General features: G+C 29.7%; 3 protein-coding genes across 6 annotated transcripts in view; 2 read left to right on the forward strand and 1 right to left on the reverse strand.

The window, feature by feature from the left end:
- Positions 1 to 2: 2 nt before the first annotated feature.
- Positions 3 to 3,589, forward strand: LOC126867659 (uncharacterized). Of its 2 annotated transcripts, none has more exons than XM_050622442.1 (4): positions 3 to 68; positions 1,936 to 2,341; positions 2,517 to 2,736; positions 2,890 to 3,589. In XM_050622442.1, the coding sequence occupies exons 2-4, from the start codon at positions 2,004 to 2,006 to the stop codon at positions 3,097 to 3,099; spliced, it is 768 nt and encodes a 255-aa protein (XP_050478399.1). In that variant the 5' UTR covers positions 3 to 68; positions 1,936 to 2,003; the 3' UTR covers positions 3,100 to 3,589. The 2 variants fall into 2 exon arrangements, with proteins under 2 accessions (XP_050478399.1, XP_050478398.1); XM_050622441.1 differs by having other exon boundaries at positions 27 to 430.
- A 4,672-nt stretch (positions 3,590 to 8,261) lies between these two features.
- LOC126867739 (TELO2-interacting protein 1 homolog) lies at positions 8,262 to 13,229 on the reverse strand. Of its 2 annotated transcripts, none has more exons than XM_050622583.1 (13): positions 12,898 to 13,229; positions 12,518 to 12,654; positions 12,188 to 12,365; positions 11,932 to 12,109; positions 11,520 to 11,848; positions 11,238 to 11,449; positions 10,703 to 11,101; positions 10,398 to 10,637; positions 9,760 to 10,323; positions 9,382 to 9,679; positions 9,084 to 9,312; positions 8,864 to 8,998; positions 8,262 to 8,772 (listed from the first exon to the last, which is right to left on the reverse strand). In XM_050622583.1, the coding sequence occupies exons 1-13, from the start codon at positions 13,089 to 13,091 to the stop codon at positions 8,686 to 8,688; spliced, it is 3,180 nt and encodes a 1,059-aa protein (XP_050478540.1). In that variant the 5' UTR covers positions 13,092 to 13,229; the 3' UTR covers positions 8,262 to 8,685. The 2 variants fall into 2 exon arrangements, with proteins under 2 accessions (XP_050478540.1, XP_050478541.1); XM_050622584.1 differs by having other exon boundaries at positions 12,518 to 12,690; positions 12,898 to 13,046.
- Positions 13,230 to 13,587: 358 nt separating this feature from the next.
- LOC126867742 (cation-independent mannose-6-phosphate receptor) overlaps positions 13,588 to 16,730 on the forward strand; it is a 38,334-nt gene continuing 35,191 nt past the window's right edge. Inside the window, exons 1-11 of one of the 2 annotated variants that reach the window (XM_050622595.1) lie at positions 13,588 to 13,858; positions 14,061 to 14,289; positions 14,376 to 14,530; positions 14,633 to 14,892; positions 14,998 to 15,154; positions 15,231 to 15,382; positions 15,460 to 15,575; positions 15,690 to 15,931; positions 16,043 to 16,246; positions 16,330 to 16,473; positions 16,554 to 16,727. In XM_050622595.1, the coding sequence (XP_050478552.1) occupies positions 13,799 to 13,858; positions 14,061 to 14,289; positions 14,376 to 14,530; positions 14,633 to 14,892; positions 14,998 to 15,154; positions 15,231 to 15,382; positions 15,460 to 15,575; positions 15,690 to 15,931; positions 16,043 to 16,246; positions 16,330 to 16,473; positions 16,554 to 16,727 (1,893 nt within the window). In that variant the 5' untranslated portion in view covers positions 13,588 to 13,798. The remainder of the gene's footprint in view (positions 13,859 to 14,060; positions 14,290 to 14,375; positions 14,531 to 14,632; positions 14,893 to 14,997; positions 15,155 to 15,230; positions 15,383 to 15,459; positions 15,576 to 15,689; positions 15,932 to 16,042; positions 16,247 to 16,329; positions 16,474 to 16,553; positions 16,728 to 16,730) is intronic. The other variant, XM_050622596.1, reaches the window with a different exon arrangement.

Genomic DNA, 16,730 nt, shown 5'->3' on the forward strand with positions numbered 1-16,730 from the left:
GATTTATATCGGCAATACCGACAGGCTGTACAGTTTACGTGTGACATCTGGATTACTATCATATATCGGTAAGGCACGATAATCTTATCAAAGTTTATCTTCATGTTCTCAACCATTCTCGAAAAACAGAGAAAAATTTAAGTGAAAAAGAAAAATCGAGAGAAGTAACGACCGATCATTCAAATTATTCGTTAATTACTAAATCAGCTCAAACTTGATCATTATCTCAACAGAAATGGTATCATTAGTAATGTATGTAATATAAACGTGCGAGTTTCGATTGATAATGAAAAGATCGATAAAAGTACGAACAGTAAAACGGAAATAAAAATTTAACTCGTTTTCCCGATTTGCATTATTGCACATTGGAATCGATAATTTCTATAATGACGGTTAAAAATATACTGGACGCAAACATTTATTGTAAAAGGTAAATATTTGATCTTTACTCGGTACGATCTTTGACGTTCGTATAGATGTTACATCGATAAGTGTATTAGTGAAAATTCACGGCTTATTTGAACAAGAAACACGCGATGTTCATGGACACATGAACGCTTCGATGTAAGCCAAAGTTGTTCGTATCAGCAAGGAAGCGATATTTTACTAGAAAAATATATTTTGGAACTGAATAGCTTATTAAGACAAAGAAAAAAAAGAGGTATTCTTTCATAAAGTGCTACAACGTTTCAAAAAGCTTCATCATTGAACTATTATCGACTTTAGTAAACTTGGGTAAGGGATTGTATAATACATAGTGCTAAACATCTACTTCCATCGCGCTACAAAAATATCTCATTGTTGAGAAATAGGTGTAGATGTGCATTTGGTGCATAATTATGACCGAATACAACGATGGAACACATGCATGGTATAAAAACTGCAATAAACAAGTTTAATCACGAATTTGCATGGATCGGATGAATTGTTTCGAGATATTCTTTAATTCGTCGAACATTCGTTTTTACGTAATTTTACTTGATTTGTATGATAAAAACAGGACTAAAAGTATATGTAATTCGATTGTTCTGTTTGCTTGCCTATTAAGAAACGCTAATTACCACATACATTAATGAACAAGTTTAGATAACGTTATTCTATTTCATATTGTTTAAGGTAAACATAGAAAAATTATCGATGAATCATTATTATAAAAATAGTAGTAGTCGAGAGGAAATGGTAGTAGTTATGAAAATATTTACTTTAACGAACAGACAACCAATCGTTAACACAACACTTTACATTTGTACCCGCGCGTTTGTATTGAAATTTCAGAAAATGTTAGTTTCACAAAATTGCTATCGTTGGTTAATAGTATAGGTTCCTTGTTTTCCTTGTTATATTACATTTTTCATCAGAACGTTATTCTCTTCTCTTCTTTCGTATCAATGTCCTTTTCTCTTTTTCGCAGTGTTCTTACTTCCATTTCTATTTGTCTGTTTCTTTCTTATTCGACTATTTAATAATTTTTCGAATTTATTTTTCATATTTTTTATTATTTGTGATTTTCGATATAGCATGATATAGCATGTTTTATATATTTTAGTTTCTCGTACTGTAAATCAATCGAAAAGCGCAAGAGGGTATGGTTTATCAAAGAATATTCTATAATTATGCATATACTGATTTCGATCATATTACATTATTTAAGACTAATATTTGAACAATGAATATCAAGATCAAAATAAAAATCGTACACATATATATACATGTACATATGTATATGTATACGTACGTGATATAATAATGAGAAATAATGAACACAAACAAGTGGTAGCGAAGAAAATTAATCACAAATCACAATGTAGACATATAGTAATAATAATAAAATCGTATAATCTATATACAAGTCAGAATCACAATGATTAAAACGATAAAATCGAAGAAGGAGGGAAATATCAAGTTATTTGATACAATATCTATATTAATTCTTAGGTAACATTTGCTTCCTACGGAAGAAGAAGAAGTAACGAGAGGAAGAAGAGAGAAAATACATTTATAAAATGATGCAAAAGGGAATTGAGCAATTTCTCAGTGTGCTGTATATTTCCAGTGTAATTACATCGATGACATCGATGATCTGCATAACCACCGTTTGGCAATACTGGGCATTGATTTTGGATGTTTGTGTTAGCGTCGATTGCGGTTGTATATTATACTCTAAAAACGCCTTCGGTATTCTTGGGGGGGGTACTGGAAAGATCTGCAAATTTGGTGTATACGGCTTGGTGCCGACTGTTCTACTGGATTTATGTCTTGCCGGATATCATGGATATAGGAGTTGTACGAAGAAGAAGTTAAATATACCTATACGAACCTACAATGATGATAATGATAGCAGGTACGATTAGGAGGAGGACTGAAATTGGTCATATTGAGAGTTGGACTCTTCGTATTTTTACACAACTTTGCATAAAATTTGTTAGATATCCGTTAATATGAATGTAACAAATAAAATCGTATTTGCTCACAATAGTATTGTTGGAAACCGGATCACTATATTTTCACATTCGCAGAGAATTCGGTATCAGCGAACCACCGCTGAGTGTAGAGGCTGAATCCAGACGAAGTCTATCACCGTACCAAAGATGGATGCCTTTTGTCTGTCTTGCGATATTACTTTCCTGTTTGTCATTGACTCACGCAATAATAATAACCGATGGTTTTTATAAAACTTGCGACCATTACAGAGCCATACTGATACAAGCTTTAAGTTTAACTGGACGCCAAGCCCAGGTATGTCTTGATATTACCCTCGCATGAAAGTCTAGTTAAGCTAACGATAAGATGTATTTATTATACATATCTCTATCGAGTTCCTTTTTTCACTTTCGTGTCTTCGACCCATCTCTATTGCACGATTATTTCATTTTTTCCTTCTTTCTACAGGTTATTCACGATAGACTTTCCTGCGGAGCAATCTTTGATTTTATAGATTATATACGGCCGAACGAGACCACCTGGGCTCGCTCCAAACCGCCCGACACTGGTTTTGCTCTTCTATTAGCTATTGCTTCCACTTGGTACAATTTTATTTCTTGGATGATCGCCTTCATGTTATACTTTATCATGGCACGTAAGAAATTGTGTTTCTTTTGAAATTTAATAACTTTCCAATATCGCGAAATCCCGACCGATTAGATTTTAAGTGATGCACGCGCACTCCTGTTCATTCGTTGGCGAAATATCGATAAATAATATGAAAAATATATATATTTTTATTACATTTTTATACGTATAAAAAAAAAGTCGTGTCTAGTTTTTCTTAATATTATGTGTCGACTATCACATTTTCCGAAAGTAATATATGCAATACTGCGATGGATACCTATCGTTTGGTTTCACTTGTTTTTATTTTATGCACTCGTTCGAGTAGTATTTTAAGTACAGTACAGTCTACTAAAGTCTGCTACAATTTAATATGTGCATAGTTTGTAATCATCTCCATTTCCTTTTTGTAGCTACATAACGAAACATTTTATACATTGTATGGTCGTTGAAATCATTTTGCGCATAAATAGGAACATATTATTATTGTAAATACATTACGAAAATTGTTCAATGAAACGAATAAACCGATTGTATGGTACTTGTGTTTCTTCTTTTTTCAACACCTTTTCTTCGATTAAGATAAAGGGAGGTAAGAGAGGGAACAGTCATACAATTCTATATTCGATGCTTTTTATCTTTTCTCGTTGAAAAAATATTTCATCTTTGTCTTGTGTCTTGAATTACTCTTAAATTGTAAAAAGGGCAGTAATAGTATATTTCGTTCGATCGCGGTTTTCGATTTTGTCATTGCCGTTAAACACGGAGCAAAGCTATGCGATATTACACCCACATAGTGACTCGCGAAAGTATCCGAACGCTTATATTTGCAAACTCCAAGTAAAAATATGAAGATTGTGAAATGTTAAATATCATAATTGAATAAAGATTGTATATAAATAAGAATCTGGAAGATTATAAATTTCATTTATTTATTTTTTTACTCCTAAATAGTAAAGCTATGAATAAAGCACAAGATATATGTATATATAAATTTATAATTATATTTATTATAATGTAATTTTACACTTTATATAAAGTATTTGGATATTGCTATATTCATCCAATAATAAAAATAGATGTTGTCCAACTATATGGTTGTGTCCGAGTATAACATAGAGATGGAAAAAATCTTGTGGATTGGCGCGGGAGGTACTGCTCTCTATCGCTCACCGTCACACAATGCTACATTGTTCTGTTCGTATATGTGATACTTTCTATCAATATGCGTACTTAACTTCACAATTGTGTTGAGTGTCAAAAATAAGCAATGAAGTGAGCATTCCTTCCAAAGGACTTTTTTCCATCTTTGTGCAGTAGGTTGGCTTCTTCCGTTAAAACCAATGAGATTCATATTTCTTTCGTTTGCCAACTTAGAATGTCACATAAGCAATATAGATAGCAATGCGTGACGATTGTTCATAGAGAGTAGTAACCCCCTTTATATCTGTTCTGTCCTGGGAGTAAATTTTTAAAATGAGCAATGAAATTACGAATGTTCTGTCATGTACTATGTAAGTATGTACTTCTACTTTGCTTTCTAGCAGATACCAGCGGAGATCTAAGTCAATCTCAAACGTACTAGTATCACTGCTACATTTTGACACCATTCGAATATTAAATAAGAAAGTAAATGAAAAGTAAGTAAATAAGTAAATGGATAAATTTGATTTCACGTCGTAGGCATAAATGTGAATTATCGTAGTCGATTATTTAAAATCTACGTATTACGACTGTATTCGTTATATTGTTTACCACCTTATCGAAGTATAATAGTTGTTTCTTACAGAACCATGTTTATAGTAAACATTATTTTGCTCGTCTTTCACCTTCTCGCGTACTTGTTCTTCCGTTTATTTCTTTTCTGCGATACGTTTCACGCTGATTTTGCTTCCACCTTATAGAAGCGTGTTTATAGTGAACACTGTTATGTCTCTGCTTGTCCTTCGTCCTCACGTCTGTTTATTTTTTTCTTTTATTTCGTTTTCACGATACGTTTCACATTGATTTCGCTTCAATCTTACAGAAGTGTGTTTATAGCAAACACTCTTATGTCTCTACTTGTCTTTATCTTCTCGTGTATTTATTCTTTTGTTTATTCAAGGTTTACCATACGTTTCGTATGAATTTCGTTTCAATCATATCTTCCATTGATGTTTCTGCTTCCTGTTCCTTTAATAAAATATGTACATCTTGAAGGACAAAATTTATCGGTTGTCAATTGCCGCCACACTTCCATTCTTATATACAGGGTGCTTGGCTACAGGTGTTAGGAAATTTAAGGGGTGATTCTTGAAGTCGAAATAAGACGAAAATCAAAAATAAAAAAATTACGTTTCCGGCTTTGTTTTTTAGTTATTAACAATTAAAAATCGGTCAAAATACCTCTGCACGCAAGCAAACCTCCTTACACGAACGAAAGGAAGTCGACCTAAGCGAGGCGCACAGTAATCCTTAATCCATATAATATACGGGTAGCTTACTTTGTACAAATCGTAAAGAAGAAGGCCATGGTATTGAGAGACGTAAACAGCGATTGTCCTGTCCGCGAGTGTCCACAGCAAAATCACACACGTACTGCGATTTTCCCAACCAAATACGGTGCAGCATCCTGGGTTATCCGCCAGATTCCGCAGATTTTAATATGTGCCGGTACCCTACAATAGTTGGTCTATGTTACAGAATATCTTTGCGCTGGGTATAGTTCTATTGGGATATTTTTCGGCGCATAAACGTCGCGTTTTTGCGTCTGCCGCACTGTAACAGAGATGCATACATTCTTTAAATGTATACATTTTGTAATAAATATAGCTACAATATAAACATTGCTACACTGCATATAACACTCATTACGCGCATTGCACACAAAATACAATCAAACAACACTCTAACTTAATATTCTCAGTTCTTTGAAAGTTCTTCGTCGACTGTCGGAATGATTCTGTTCTTCCAAAACTGTTCTAGCTTCTTGCTTCAAAATGTCTACAACATGGCAATGTAGTGATGGAGAGTTCACTGTGAAAAGAAAATTTACGATACTCTTACCCAATTCTTTCATCTTCTTTGTATAATTCGGAATTATTCAGGTACAGTTATAAAATTTGAGAGGTTCTTTTTGAAAGCAAGGGCATGGTATTGAGGAAGCGAACAGGCTGTGCACTAGATGTATTTAAACAATACGCGATCCCATTTTGCACAATCTTTAAACTTCATATAGGATTTATTAGAGATGGTCATTGGAAAAGTAGATTTTCTGTTTACCAGATGGATTTCGGAAATATCTCAATCCTTCATGCCTTATTGTCTTCAGTTTTATGTTTTAACACGCGGAAAGAAAAAGAAAGTTATTCGCTGCAAAAAATTCGTTGTTCAAAAATCGAAAAATATCTTTTTCAATAACTAGCAGTGAAATTAAGAGAAAAAAGAGAACAAATTTCTTGATAATTTCTAAACTAGATAAAACTCAAACGTGATTCATGATTTCACAAGTGATTCATCAATATTTACATCACGTTTTGATGTATAAAGTTGTCGGAATCGATTATTTAAATACTACTACTGTTACTACTGTTACTACTGTTCGTACTTTCCTTATACTGTCATTATGTCTGTCACCTCTGTTTCTCTATTATTACTAAATTGTAGAAAATGAGAAATAGCTAAAAATTAAAGGTTTCCACTTGCGTAAAATTCACACAGTGTAATACCAGTATGGTTTGATCAATCAGCAAGTATTGTTTACGGAAGTTTACTAAGTTTACGGAAGTTTACGAAAGTTTACTAATGTTTACTACTTAACGTTTATTAATTTAGTAATAAAATGTATCATTATAACAAGGAAGAAAAAATAAATATGGTATAGGTTTGTGGTCAAACTCGATAGAACGTGGTTCGTACGTGTGAATTTTATGCAGAATTGTAGCATTTTGAGCATCTAATAAAATAGGATCGCTTCAATATCAAGGTGTTTAGGTGTTTTCAACTAGGTTTAACAGATTAATTTCTTATTCATTCTTATTCATTATTCTTATTCAGAATCCGAAATGGATTATCCACTGGATAAATCAGAAAGAGCAGTTTCAAAATCGGCGAATTTTGCTGAATCAAATTGATTGAGGCTCAAGTCAACTGTCCATGCTAAACTAAAATGCTTGTGCCACCCTACCTCTTTCACTCCACCTGCTATATAAATTATTATTTCAAAACAGTAGTACAATGATGTATTATATATTATCGTATATTTAGGATGTTTTATATATAATTATATATTATTACATCAATAGAAGTAATAATGAATACAAAATACGAATATTTACATTACCAGCATTGTGCAACGATTGAAATCCTTTCTTATAATTTGGTATTACTCTATATAACATTAATTATTCATGTAGCTGTACTTATAATACGTCGTCTATATATGGAAATTGTTATTTCCATACGTTCCCATTGATTATTGTTGTACGATATGACTGCTTGTTGATTGATATTGCAGTGATGATTATGATTGAATAAGTGCTGAGTCGCACGAACTTGTTGGTGATCTTAAAGGCGAAAAAGTCAGTTTTAATTTGAAGAATGTAGAAGTAATAAGACGAAAAAGGCAATATCACCATATCTTATTAGATACTCCAAATGCTGGTCGTATGTACGTATCGGGTACTTAGCTCAGTCTACGCGATTTCTTCTGGGTCGAACCGGTCGCGATCAGATATCCTGGGTTTCCAAATACCCGACGCTTCGGCACATTTGGGTTCTCGCACATGCCTAAGTGCAGACGTGGCTCGCAAGTATATCGCAAGTATATCGATCTACGATCGTGAACCAGTAAATTCCTAGCTTTAAAACTTACATTTGCGAATTCTACAAGTCGAAAACTGCAAGATAACAAAAAGAAAGCTTAACAATTTTTGGTACCTAAAGCAAAGATCAAACAATTTTTGATACAGATGAAATTATTCAAATTACTGATCGTGCGTTTGTATAGTATAGTCTAGTGGAAAGGTCAATTGTCAATGAAAATAGATATTATATATGTGAAATAATAGAACAACCTGCTAGTAATGGCTCGCGCTTTCGTTATAAATGTGAACACAAATCGAATGCTCCTATACACGGTGTAAACAGTACATCAGAAAAGAAAACATTTCCTAGTATAAGAATAAGTAATAAGGATGGAAAATATAATATATTTGAAAAGAATATGGTATATGATAAAAAATAATATTTATTACAGATAATTAGATACAGAGGTCGAGCTAAAATTACAGTATCATGTGTAACAAAAGATGGGCCCTATAGACCTCATCCTTATAATCTCGTTGGGGGAAGAAGGTGTAAACACGGTGTTTATACAGTAGAAGTGTCATCAGAAAATATAACTAAAAATATATATATAAATATTGATTGTATATAAATACAAATTTGAAAGATTATGGGAGTTTCATTTATTTATTTTAATTCTTAGATAGCAAAGCTATGAATAAAGTATATAAAGAAATACATATATAAAAATCTATAATTATATTTATTATAATACAAATTTACACTTTGTACGAGATATTTAAATATTGCTATAGTTCGTTGATGTTTCATTTTATCAATCTTAAAATATATATATTTTTACTTTCATCATACTTAAAGATCAGAGGTCTTATCTTGGATGTATTTCATAATAATATGTACATTTTTGAAGTATTCATTTGTTGAAATATTTTCGGCAATCTAAAAGATAGTAAAAGTTTATTTGATAATTATAATTATGTCGTTTCATTGTGTAAGAAAAAATACAGATATCTCCATATTATTTTATTACCATCAAATCTTTAATATCAAATGTTGCATCCGGAACGATTTTTTTTATTTTAGAATTAAATATGCTAAGACATTTTACCCAAACGATATCACTATTATAATCCGCAATATCCTTATACAACTGTACACAACATACCTATGAATATAAAATAATTAGTTATACAATCAAAGTAAAAAAAATGAATTTATATGTAAAAATCTTCTTAACATCAAAATTTTACTTGTAATAGGGGATTTTGATGTTTGTTAAGATATGGCTCTGCAATACTTAAAACACTGAATGTTTCTCGTTCGTGAAGACATAAATTTTTTGTTATCTGCCCTAAGGTAGAAAGTAGTTCTTTTTGCAATTTATAAGTTTGAGTAAACTTATAGATACTTTCAGAGCTCTTGTTATAGCTTTCTTTAGAGGAATTGCTTAGAAATTTTGAAAGTGCAGGTAATACTTGCCTAAAAATAATTATAGTAATTGTAAATGTAATTATATTACATACAAAATATAAATTATAAAACACATACTTAAGCGTTCTAGATCGTATAAAATCTTTTGAAACATCAGCGAGCGTATTTAATAATTGCCATGCTCGATTGATTAGTAATACATTTCCATCATGAAATCTATCTACTAGTGGATGCCAAAGTAAGTGCACAATGGGTAATAGTTGATTTTCCCAATTTGCCAAAACCTCAAGACCCTCTTGTAAGGTTGACATTGCAATCAGTGACTTTTGTATTTCTTTAGATGGTAAAAAATGTAAACAATGCTTCATTACATCTTCAATCATTTTAATGTAAGGTGGTGGATTTTTTTCTTTTTCTGCAATTTTTATTTATCATATTTTTATTTATAGTAATTTCTTCTTATTATCGATTTTAATATAATATATATATATATACCTTCTTGTTCTATAGAATCTGCTTGATATTCATTCTCTTCTTCATTCATTTCTACTTCTACTTTTTCTTCCTCCTCTTCCTCTTTAATTTCACAGGATTGTTCCATGTCATCTATATATTCGTCAACTTTTTTTGCTTCATAATACTCTGATAAAGATTGAATAATTTTCGAAGATTCAGTTTTGGTATCTACACTCTGTCCGTGTACTGTTGACACTTGTTTAGAGTTTACTAAATTTTTTATACATATTGTAAAAGTGTAAAAAACTTTTAAGAAAGCATAAGAATTTCTTTTTTGAAAACTACTATTTAACTGCAGTAGCACATCCTCGACAATATTTTTCAAACAGGGTAACACATCCATTGTGCTATATTTCATGACAACTCCAACAACATCGAGTACATTAGGATTGCGTTCTACTCTACGTAATTTAATACTAACATGATATGAAAAATAGTCGACATTTGCACGTAAAAGATCTCCTACTGTATTATGTTCTTGAGATTTTGCAATTTGTTCAAGAGTTTGAGTACCAACAAAACTGATTAGGCTATGTCCACTACCTAAAAGTATGTATATAATGCTTATCTGTTATTTTGTGATTTCTTTGTTATCCATTAGAAAAATAAATAATCACCTGCTCTTTCTATAATAATATATAATGTTTTAAGAAGAAGTCTATCATAATTGCGTTTCAAATTTGTAGCTATTAATCCCAAACCTTCTAATAATAAGCAACATTGTACTACATTGCCTTGTGCAACTCGTAAAGGTATATCTTTATTCGTTTCAATTGGTGGATACCAAAATTCAGGATTTATGTAAAATTCAACAATTTCCTCATAAATTGGTAAAATTGATAAATCCTTAATAGGTACTAAAATATTTAACAATAAATAATATATGTTACATTATTTTAAAACAGAAAATTATTTAACATACCATATATTATCCAGTTTAGTAATAAGATTAACTCTTTTCTATGTTGTGGTGCATTGAACATGAGACCAAAAATAGTATCTACTACAATTTGAAGATCTCCAAATTCACCTAAATATTTACATATTGTAATAACTTTCGCTTCACATTCATTAGTTTGGATGAATTTAAATCGTCTCCACAAATGTGTTCCATATGAGTATGCTGGATCATCAAGATCCTTAACATTTATTGCTTGCAAAAGAGAAATATTACTGCAATCTATTTCAGATACATATACCAGAGCCAATATTAGTCTGTTAACGTGAGGTGCAGACATCATAACACGAGGCAACCTTTGTTCTCCAAGAAGCTTTAAGTAACCAGCAATTTGATTTAAGCATGATAACTGATCATTATCATCTAAAAAATAAAGATACGTTGTTTATTTCGACAATTAAATATTTTTAAGAAAATGTTATATTATGTCTAAATATTGTAATTCTTATTATAATACACTTCGACAAAGAGTGTGAAAAGAAAATGTGCAAAAACGTACCAGACTTCCTGATAATCCTAGGTAATTTTGTAAGCAGATCATAGAAGTTTTCTTCTAACAATTCCACTAAGGATCTCATATTTTTATCTCGCATGAAATTTATGTTAACTGCAGTTAGTACTTCTTCAGCTTTATCTCGTACTACTGGAAATTCATCCTCCGATAGAGATATTAAATATTCTATTAGTAACATAATATTTGGTTTCATATTCCTGTTCAAAAAAATGTATGCAATATCTGTTTATAAAATGTTTAAAAAACAAAATGGAAATAAAGTATTACCTGGGGCATAATGTAAGCAATAAATGAATATTTTCAATTAATTCTTCCCTAACTTTATAATGAGAATGTCTTGTTAATGTATATAATTGTTGGATAAGTACATTAAGTTTAGTTGCACAAGCACTAAACCATTCTTTATTTCTTGTTGCACTTTTAAGATGTTTCTCTAATTCACTTTGATTTTTCACATTTGGGAAGCTTTCTGGTGGATTAATATTCTCATTATTTATTTTGATTAAATCACTCAAGGATGGTATGTCATCTTCTTGGTATGTTTCTTTATCTTTCATTACGAGAGTTAGTACTCTGCCCCAAGCTCTTAGTGCTATCTAAAATTTAATTCATATAAAGTGTAAATAAAATCATGAACAATATAATCAAAATTCAAAATTTAGAATCTATTTTGTATTACCATTGTAAGTTTATGTCCTTGTGTTTCACTTCCCATAGCTATTTCCTGTAAACCACTGACAATACCAGGTAAAAATAACATAATAATATCAGCTACTTGATCTTGCAATATTGTATCAAATCTATTTGATTCGTCATCAACTTGACATAATGCCATTACTGTTTCAACAGCATTTATTCTAAAAGTTTAAAAACTATAATCATATATTTATAAACTTATTGAGAAGAAATGATTTAATAATTTTTCATATATCTACCTCAGGGAACCAGATTTTTCAAACCTTCCTATTGTCATTGACAACAATATTCCTTGTCCTATTTTAGAAGCATTCTCTCTAGTATATATGATTTCTAAAACATCTGTGAAACAAGAATGTATCAAAGTTTTAATGCATGAAAGTACTGCTTCTTTGAGTTCTTCATGTCCCACGATCACTACAAAAATCGCATATAGATAATATATAATAATATATATTTAATATAAATTAAAATTATCTGTTAAAATACTTCTTACAAAATAAAATCTTAGTACTATATGAGATGGACAATCAATCTATAAAATATATTTAGGTGAATATTATACTTACCCATACTTTGTTGCGATTTGTCATAAATTTGTATTAAAAGGCATGAATATAGTTCACAAAAGTATTTTACTTTTGATATTTTTGTTCTTGATATTATTGCCTGCGTTGTCTTGACTAACTCCTCTTTTATAGTTTTACTATAGAATTATGAACATTCAATTATACTTATAGCACTAAATAAAATATAAATTGAATTACTATATATATATATTACATTAGAAATTATTTTAAATCATCGATAATATCTATAATTTATTAGAATAGATTATAACTTTCATAATTAAAGAATTATATTTTTCTTAAATTTATAAATAATATACGTGATCAACTAATTACATATTTGCATTGATTTCTACATTATAAGATATAAAATAATGTACCTTAATGTGTTATTTGGTAGATGAATAATAAAGGGAAATAAAATATATTCAAACAAATTTTGAGTAACTTTGTTTGAAATATTTGGTAAAGCATTAGCAATATTGCGAGCACTTTTTGCATCTGGATTTTTCATTAAAGAATCACAAAGTGGTTTTAATGTAGTAAATGCTTCTTGTATTTGGAGACGTTCCATTTTTTGTTTGAAAAACAAAAAAGATCTAACAAATTCTAGACGACAATATCGATGGACTTATGTTTATAGACTACACATATGAAGTTATATGAGGAAAATTGAGATGTGTTAGTATTCATTCCTACGAATGTAACTAGTAAATAATTAAAAAATTAAGTATTGTTAGCTTCCATGTATCACAGTATTCTTATTATTATAAAATAATGCAGAATAAACTACAATTAGTATCTTAATTATAATGTCATATAAATGACTTAGTTAAAATTTTAAACATATAAAATTTTGTTCATAAAATTTGCAGTTGTTATTGGAGATCAAAATTATCACTAAATGTTTTTTTTTAATAATTATGACATGATATTAACAAAACATATATTAAAAAATAATTTTAAAAAGTTTTAAAATTATTGATCGGTTAATAAATAATCAAAATTTGTGCTAGGAATGTGGATCTATCTTTTTTACCCACAGTTAAGAAGGTTTTTCAATTGTCATTCGCTCAATGGTCAGAGATATCCAACCTAAAATAAACGTTGATTCATTAGTACGATAAAGCGATTTAAACATTTTTTTGCATTTGTCATTGAACGATAATCATTTATTTTTCAACAACGTTCAACAGCGAACGATATTGTTATGCATGTTAATACGTTAAATATTTACAATGTGATTAATCTACGAAGTGATATAGTGAACAAGGAAAAGAAATGTACAAGTTAAACAATCTACTATTCTTTTACTATTTTGCAGTTGTTACTGTTTTTGCTGTACGTATTAAATATGTTTTTCATAATATTAACATTAAATAGTAATATTAAATAATAAAATGGTAAAATATATATATTTCTATGTATATTGAATCGTACATTTGTTTTAAATTGTTTATTTAATTTAAATTTTATGAAGCAATTAAATATAAATTCATACGAATATAAGAACTATGAAAAAATAATTTCTTCTTTCACACAGGATACACCTGTAGTGAATGACAATATTTGCATATTTCGTGAACCTGTTTTTAGTGTTTTCACTTACAACTTTACCAGTCTTATAAGTCCTACAAAGGATGCTATTGTAAATGACGAACGTTTAAATGTAACTGTACGTTTACAATTATGTTCTGCACTGAAACAAAAATGCAATGGAGAAGATGGGTATGGAATTTGTTTAGTGAAAAACAAAAAAGAAAAAGGAATAGGTTCTGCTCTTTTATATACATATATTTAAAATATTAAAATAAATGTAATTTTTATATGATAAAATAATTTTACTTTGTTATTACAGGAAAAATGCCTCCAGTGGTAAATATAACAAATGGAAGAATAATGTTTGTATTCACAGGTGATAACTGTACATCTGATACTAAATATACTGTAAATATTTTTATGAAATGTGATTATAAAGCTGAAAACAATTCTCTTCCGGAACCATTTTCTCATGTATGATTTATGCATATAATATTTTTGTCAAATTTTTAATGGCATTTTTATTATATAATATTATAAAATAAGTGAATTTCAATTTCATTATTAATATTTTAGACATTAGAAGGATGTAACATATATATGATATGGAAAAGTGTTCTTGCTTGTGGGCCTCGAATCATAGGAAATTGTACAGTAACAGATAAAGGATTGCATTATGATTTATCACCTTTAACGAAATATTCAGACAATTATTTTGTTGCAATAGATAAATCACCAAAAATTATATTAAATATTTGTCATTCTGTAATATTTGAATACAAAGCCATGTGTCAATCGCATTCTGGAGCTTGTTTACAGAATTCTTCATTCAATGAGTACGGGTATTTTTATTTAAAAGATATATAATTATGTGTAATTTGTTACATACAACACATTGATATTATACATATGTTATGGATACTAATAAAATTTTGTTACAGATATGTGAATTTGGGTGATATTCAAAACCCACCCTTTGTAACAGATTCTGGAGAACTTAAACTTGAATATCAGGATGGAGATCTGTGTAAAGTGAGAAGTATTTCAGTACCACATATTAAGACTTCTATCACTTTTAAATGTGATTTCGAAGCTATGGTAAATATTATAATATATTTTGTTTACTAATTCAATAGTTACTTATTTTTATAAGCCCTTATTTTGTATGAGTTAGAATACAGATCCAGAATATATCGGTGGAAGTGAAGAGTGTCACTATCAAATAATGTGGAGAACTGCAGCAGCTTGTAGTGTAGAATCTTTACGTAATCGTAGTATAGCCACTGCTGGCAATTGTACAGTGAATAATCCTCTTACAAATTTTACGTAAGATTAGACTAAATACTTTTATGCTACTAATTAATATAGTATTGAAGAAGTTTGTAACAAATATTTTATTGCAGGTATGATCTACGATCTTTAATGAATAAAAACTCTTATACAATATCAAAAAATGGCATAGAATATAAATTTGGTGTATGTGGATCACCTGTGAATAATTCATGTGTGGCAGGAACAGGTTATTTACATTATTTCATATCCTAGTATCATTCAGTTTTTAAACATGATTATACTACTACTTTATTTCCCTAATTTGTTATTAGATTATGTGTATTTTTACTTTCATTTCTAGGAGTTTGTCTTACTCAGACTAGTATATCTATGGGAAAGGCTAATACAAATTTAATCTGGGAAGAGGGTGGACCATATTTAAATTATACAGATGGAGACATATGCGAGAATGGATTACAACGTTATACAATTATTGCATTTGTATGTGGAGCAGAAGGATCTCCAGATAAACCACTTATTATGGAACAAAATGCTTGTCAATTGATTATACATTGGAATACTAATTTAGTCTGTGAAAAAAGGGTTAGGCAATTGTTTATATATTAATCTTTTTCTCTTATTATTATTATCAGTTTTCTAAATATATATGTATATATTTTTAGATCATTAAAGACAAAAATTTATATCTTATAGGTGAAATGCGCGACAGAAGATGACGAAATAAATTTAAGTTCATTGATAAAATCTGCCAATAACTATATTGTAAAAGTAAATAAAACTGAGTTTCATATAAACATATGCAGGCCATTAATTCCTATATCAGGTTTAACATGTGTACATGGCAGTGCGGTTTGCAAAGCTTCATTAAATTCACGTAATGAATATGTAGACGAAATCGTAAGTAATCATTGTAAACTTCGTTAAATTTATATTATTTTTTAAATTAAAAATTACAAGAAAATATTTATATTTGTTGGTAGAGTTTAGGGTTTCCAAAAGAAAATCCTATATTGTATAAAAACCATGAAACTGTGTTACGTTACGTGGATGGATCTCCTTGCCCCGAAAATCCAAAAAGATTAATTTCTTCAAATTTTACATTTCCGTGTTATAATAATGGCAAGGTAATTAACCGATATTTGTTTACAAAATTTTGTGATTTTAAGAAGTATTATAGTTATGTATTTATGATTGACTTTTCAAGGGATTTCCGGAATTTAAAAGATATGAAGACTGCACTTACATTTTTGAGTGGAAAACAAGTATAACATGTGGAGCTGCAATGGGAAATTGGACTTCTCCTTGCATTATACACGATCAATTACTTTCTTATGAGTGCGATCTGTCTCTGCTACATAAAAATGAAAAAGTATACTATGTA

The sequence above is a fragment of the Bombus huntii genome, chromosome 7, assembly GCF_024542735.1.
Source record: "Bombus huntii isolate Logan2020A chromosome 7, iyBomHunt1.1, whole genome shotgun sequence".
Taxonomy (NCBI): Eukaryota; Metazoa; Arthropoda; class Insecta; order Hymenoptera; family Apidae; genus Bombus; species Bombus huntii.